This window comes from Bactrocera dorsalis, chromosome 1 (genome assembly GCF_023373825.1).
Source record: "Bactrocera dorsalis isolate Fly_Bdor chromosome 1, ASM2337382v1, whole genome shotgun sequence".
Lineage (NCBI taxonomy): Eukaryota > Metazoa > Arthropoda > Insecta > Diptera > Tephritidae > Bactrocera > Bactrocera dorsalis.
In genome coordinates this window covers 46,162,722-46,169,657 of record NC_064303.1, presented here as the reverse complement: position 1 = coordinate 46,169,657, position 6,936 = coordinate 46,162,722, and the positions used below count along the sequence as shown (strand labels likewise).

The 6,936-nt window shown below is 33.5% G+C and overlaps 1 protein-coding gene across 1 annotated transcript in view; it reads left to right on the top strand.

The window, feature by feature from the left end:
• The window catches only part of LOC105226394 (sphingolipid delta(4)-desaturase DES1), a 56,744-nt gene extending 53,982 nt beyond the window's left edge, over positions 1 to 2,762 (top strand). The window contains exon 2 of the mRNA XM_049446062.1: positions 5 to 2,762. Within this exon, the coding sequence (XP_049302019.1) occupies positions 5 to 572 (568 nt within the window). The 3' untranslated portion in view covers positions 573 to 2,762. The remainder of the gene's footprint in view (positions 1 to 4) is intronic.
• Positions 2,763 to 6,936: the final 4,174 nt, after the last annotated feature.

Genomic DNA, 6,936 nt, shown 5'->3' with positions numbered 1-6,936 from the left:
ACAGATACCAAGGAGACGAGGGTATAGATACCGATATTCCTACTTTATTGGAGGCTAAGCTGTTTGATACAACTTTTGGAAAGTTTGTTTGGGTTTGTTTACAACCATTTTTCTACATATTTCGACCATTAGTCATAAATCCAAAACCACCCACCGGACTTGAAATTATCAACACTATTATTCAGCTTATTTTTAACACATTTGTCGTTTATTTCTTCGGATGGAAAGCACTAGCTTATTTAGTGATCGGTTCTATACTGGCAATGGGTTTACATCCTGTGGCCGGACATTTTATTTCGGAGCACTATATGTTCGCAAAAGGTTTCGAAACATACTCATATTATGGACCTCTGAATTGGATAACATTTAACGTGGGATATCATAACGAACATCACGATTTTCCTGCTGTTCCAGGTTCGAGGCTGCCTGATGTAAAACGCATCGCTCCCGAATTTTACGATACAATGCCCCAACATACGAGCTGGTCACGAGTACTTTATGATTTTGTTACCGATCCTGCTGTAGGTCCATACGCTCGTGTCAAACGTCATCAGCGAGGACTCAAAACATAAAACCTAATTTTACAAAAATTTAAAGAACAATTTTGCATATATTTACAACATATTGAAAATAATCCTCTATTTACATGAAATAATGAAAACAACGTCATTTATTTTATGTGCATTCGTTGGTATAAAATTTGTGTTTTTAGAACAAGGCAAACTGAACTAGTTCGTAAAATGGTATTAACCTTCGACGTATTATTTTTATTAAGTATTTTAATATATTGCAATTTAGAACAAATATTGCTGTAAAATATTTTTTGTTGCATCAAATAATTTGTCATTTTTAAAATATAGAATTATCTAAATTAAATGAATACCAAATATTTGCATCCTATTTAAACGTAGAATGATTCTACTTAAATGTAATAAGACACAAACTCTATTAATTCTATAAGCATAAACTAAGAGGCCATTTTTAAAAACCGTTTAAAAATAAAATTTGTTAATCTACGTATGTATATGTAAATAAATTTTCTTTATTGAATATGAAGTATGAATATATGATGTATATGTACATACAGTATGTCAACTATTTGATCACACCTGGGTATCAGAAAAAGGTTTTTGTTTGCAACTTTTTTATTTATAATGACAATCCAATTTCATTTTATATACAAAACAATTAAAAGTAATAAAATAAAATTAACACATTTGTTTTTCAAACACTTGCTAGATTTTACAGAATTTTAAAAAATGTCTCCGCTGCACATTTGATCAATTGGTTGACATAAACGATTTTTTTTACTTAATACTTAATATGACCCCCTTTTGCTTTGATTACTGCCTCAATTCGTTTGGGCATGGACTCGACCACCTTTCTACAAAAATCTCCGCTAATATTTTGCCAGGAATTTTTAGCCTTCTGCCATAAATCGTCTAGATTTTGACACTCACTTTGGTCATCAGAAATCGCACGCTTGACCTCAACCCAAGCATGTTCGATTGGGTTGAGGTCTGGCGATTGAGGGGGCCAGTCGAGTACTTCAAAACCGTTGTTTTGGAGCCAAGCTTTAGCTACACGAGAAGTGTGTTTCGGATCATTATCTTGCTGGAAGATGACGTCCGACACATTCTTGCCCCACACTTCCAGACTCTTGCACAAACCTTGTTGAAGGATATCGACATATTGGTTGGCATCCATTCGTCCGGCAACTCTTACGCACTCTCCTACCCCCTCCATCCTCATACACCCCCACATCATCACATTACCGCCTCCAAACTTGACCGTTGGTTGAACAATACGGCTTGTCAAAGGTTCTCGGGGTTTCCTCCAAATCCATTGGCGCCCATCTTTTCCCAGACGGTTTATTTTTGTCTCGTCGGACCATATGACTCGCATCCAGTCATTTTGGGTGTAAGTTTTATATTTTTTTGCAAATTGGAGTCTCAATTTACGGTGTCGTTTTGTCAAGAGTGGTTTTTTTTAACTTTGACACGTCCGTGGAATCCGTTTTTCCGCAATTTCTTCCTTATAGCTTCAGTTGTTACATTTACTCCATCCCTATGGGAGAGATCACGTCTGATTTGGCTGGCATTCTCATGCACACCAAACTTTATCTGCCTAACAATGCGTCTTTCCAGGGTGGCATTCAAAATTGGCTTTCGTCCAGGAGTGTTTTTTTACACATAATGGGCTCATTGATTGTCTTATTTTTGAAATCACGCCTACAGAAACACCAACGAGTCTTGCAATTTCTCTATGCGTTGTGTTTAAATGAATAAGCCTTTTGATTTCGTCCATTTTTGTTGCACTCAGTTTTTTCATCTATAGTCAAGCCAAACTTAAGAAAATGAAAAGAAAAACAATAAAAAAACTCACCTTTTACTAGAAACAAGAATATAACGATTCCACAACTATTATTGAAAGAATCAAAAGAAATTCTTGAATCTCAGAGCAATATTACGGCGATCAATACCCATTTACTTCACAAAGTCTACTAATTGATCACATGCCTTTGCCTACATTTGTAAATATTCTCTAAAAAGTAACGGCACATTTTGGGTAATTTCGCACTTACTAACTGTTCTTGCATAGGCCTACTTAGTGAACTTATCCCTTTTATTCAAAAGTTTGTTTAAATAAAAAAGAACAAAATATAATGTTTTTGGAAATGTATGTGATCAAATAGTTGACATACTGTATTTGTATGCTATGAACCAAATAAATAAAGTTACGAATGTTTTTGGATGATATAAGTTGCGTATATTTTTTTTATTTATTTATTTTGTTATGTAGTTACCTTTTCTAAATAGGATTAGCATTTATTATTTAAGGGATCGTTTCAGTGTGACCCTCCGAAAATCACTGATTTTCGCGACTTTTTTTAATGTTGAAATTAACTACTTGGGTTTTTTTTTTTAATAAATACAATCATGAGAAATACAAAATGTTTTTTTACGTTGTATTTATTGGATGTAGAATAGTTAAATAAATTGTGGAAAATACACATAAAGGAAAAAGGTCCTGTACGATGTCTTTAAATCTTCAAAACGTTTCCTTGAGAGTGGAAACCGTTTTGAAAAACACCATTCTGAGAAAAACGTGTTTAAAGGTTGGAGTTGTGGCGTTCCATACTCCGTTCTCTTTCTACAAGAAACGCTGTAGTGACCAGAATAATTTGAATTTCGTGTTCAAAATTTGAGAGAATGTTTATTACAGTGTATACAACCGATAATGCAACAAAAAAATCTATTTTTTTTTTTCGAAAATTTCACACTTAGACGGTCGCTTTATGTTTACAAAAACATCTCTTCGCGTTGCACTTCACTTATAAGTATGTATACCTGCAGTCAGAAGTTTTCAACTCAACTGTGGTTGATATTTTGTATTTCGGCATTATAGATAAGTGCTGTCAAACTTCACAAGTGACTAAGCAGTTGTAGTTGAACATTACTGCGTTTACTTGAAAAATATTAATAAAAATGGAATAAGGGTAAATAAACTATTTTCTATACAATTTTAAACTGTTTTCACCAGTTATTTTGTATAAATATGTGGAGAGGTGAAACATTTTTCAGCTCGTGAAGAAAAATCGGGAAATTTGACAATGTTTTGCCCCTTTTCTTTAATTTTTTTTTATCCACTTCGCGCAAATACTGTTTTCATAACAACCATAAAAAACCGTGAGTTACTTCAGACCAAAATTACAATCATTTCAACTGCTTTTTTATACTACCGTCAACAATAAAATAATTCCTTACTTACACGAAAATATCTTTGAATCTGCAACAAACATTTAAAGTTAATTTAATTGTCAATAATATAATAATAATAATTGGTGTTAGATATTTCCAATGAATTGACTTTTTATACTCTCGCAACAAAGTTGCTAAAGAGAGTATTATAGTTTTGTTCACATAACGGTTGTTTATAAGTCCTAAAACTAAAAGAGTCAGATATAGGGTTATATATACCAAAGTGATCAGGGTGACGAGTAGAGTTGAAATCCGGATGTCTGTCTGTCCGTCTGTCCGTCCGTCCGTGCAAGCTGTAACTTGAGTAAAAATTGAGATATCATGATGAAACTTAGAACACGTATTTCTTGGCTCCAAAAGAAGGTTAAGTTCGAAGATGGGCAAAATCGGCCCCCTGCCACGCCTACAAAATGGCGGAAACCGAAAACTTATAAAGTGTCATAACTAAGCCATAAATAAAGATATTAAAATGAAATTTGGCACAAACGATCACATTAGGGAGGGGCATATTTGGACGTAATTTTTTTGGAAATGTGGGCGTGGCCCCGCCCCCTAAAAAGTTGTTTGTATATATCTCGGAAACTACTATATCTATGTCAACCAAACTCTACAGAATCGTTTCCTTCAGGCATCTCCATATACAGTTCAAAAATGGAAGAAATCGGATAATAACCACGCCCACCTCCCATACAAAGGTTATGTTGAAAATCACCAAAAGTGCGTTAACCGACTAACAAAAAACGTCAGAAACACAAAATTTTACGGAAGAAATGGCAGAAGGAAGCTGCAGCCAGGATTTTTTTAAAAATTGAAAATGGGCGTGGCGTTGCCCACTTATGGACCAAAAACCATATCTCAGGAACTACTCCACCGATTTCAATGAAATTCGGTATATAATATTTCCTTAACACCCTGATGCCATGTACGAAATATGGGTAAAATCGGTTCACAACCACGCCTTCTTCCAATATAACGCTATTTTGAATTCCATTTGATGCCTTCTTTTTATAATATACACATTAGGAACAAATGATGATAGCGGAATAAAACTTTACACATATATATATGTATATATAACTTTTCAAGGTCCCTTATATCGAACACGAAGAACTCAGTGCCTAACCTAACCTAACCTAACCTAATTTTTCACCGAAAATATCGGTAAATCTCTCAGAATTTAATTCTAATTAATTTTACAGCAAAATAAAAAAATATGTAAATGACGGATAATGAAATCTCGATTATCACTTTATCATGCGAGAGTATAAAATGTTAGGTGACACCCGAACTTAGCCCTTCCTTACTTGTTCGTAGGTACAGTACATCAGCTGTGGTCTCCAATATTTTCATCGTTATAGTATAAATTTTAATAATTATTCACACTTTCGAGAGCAATAACTGAATTAAATTGTTTTGATGTTTCGTTTAAAAATTGCTTTAACTTCAATCGAGCTGACGAAATATGTCATTGTGAAAGATAACCTTTAAAAGTTATATTTTTAATGAATTTATCCAAATTCCATCAAAATTGGTACCATCCTTTATTATAACAGCATGTCCAGTCAGAAAAGATTATTTGTCTATACTTTTTTAAAATTAAAATTTGTGTCTCGTTTTGAACCTTGAGTTAACAACGATCGCGACTTAGCATGTGAAACCATCACTTCATTTGCATGACTTTTAAATGCAGTTTATTATTCAGTGATATTATTATAGTTTTTATTTGTTTTTTTTTTTTAGATTTCGAGTTCAAATTCGTTATTACAGTACCTAATTGTATAAAATTGTAGAATAAACAAAACCCATTTTGTTATATTTGGTACATACTTTCAATCTCATAAGACATTATTGACCTGTTTTAAAAATTAATATTTACCATTTTATTGCCAGCAAAGAGTTATAATGTTAACTGACTCGGAAAATGTTGATAGATTTGTATGTAGTTATACATGGTATACTACGTATATGTGTCGTTTAATCGTAATTACTTTAGTTACTATTCTAGAGGCAAAAAAGTTTTCCCAAATAATTGCTGTTTTTAACAATTACTTTCTCGTAGCAAAAATTGCGCTAGTGTTTGAAATATAGTAAACGAATTTAATATATCGACTACAATTCGAAATAACAAGAATGTTATTTAAATGTATATTGTAACAGGAAATGGGTCTCTTATCAATTAATAAAATTTCAAAGTGATAACTTTCTAAGAGTTAAAAAGTTGAGAAAATACAATAAATGGATATTGTGGGCATTTTAAAAAAATTAAAAAAAAATTTTTATGAACAATTGGGTTCGCGAAAGCTCTGTGCAAAAGAAATATCGCAATCCTCTGGAGATTTTTAATTGTAAGAATCTTTTTTGGCATAATATTTTCACACTATCTCGGCGAATACCTTCACCGAAGTACTGTATCCTACGGATCTAATCATTGGCGAACGTCAATTTCACAACGTGATTTCTACTGCTACGGCTCGCATAAGAGGTCTTAATTTAGATATTCGACAACTGGTAGATAAGCTTAAGCGGACGAGATGGGCAGAGCACTTGAAGTGCAGCCACCTCTTCGCCGGTGCAAGTAAGCTAAGTAAAGTAAAAAAATATGTTTTTTTTATTTTAAACTGCAAAGGTGGACGGCGACCTTATTTAGATTATAGTTGGTGGTATACTTGGGTTGGATACTATAAAGGATTAAAACTGTACAGCGCGGAACTGTAATCCCAACTAAACTTACTTTCGTTTACCGATATTTGGAGGATAGTTAGCAACGCTTTTGATTTAGTAATAGTCCGAATACTTGCAGCACCGTGCTGACTGCCTTGCCGCCAAATTCTTTTCATATGTCCTAGTCGTTTAGTCGATACGCTGTTGCACCTTGACACTTTATGTTTTTATATTTTTAGCGGTTATTTTGTGCACCGGTTTCCACTTTTCTAGTCATTCAAACACTTGGTATACTAGGATTTCTGGAGTTGCATCTGTACCAAACATATTTTTTTTTAAATATCGGCTTCATTGAATATATTTTGGACAGTGAACTAGCGAGATCACCACATTTACCAAGGTTGGGTTAGGTAAAATCTACATGTTCTATTTGGTCATAGCTCAAATTTTGGTGATTTCTACGGATTTTTCCATTCAGGGTTCTTAACATCTTTGGCGGTTAGTGGCTGGTACT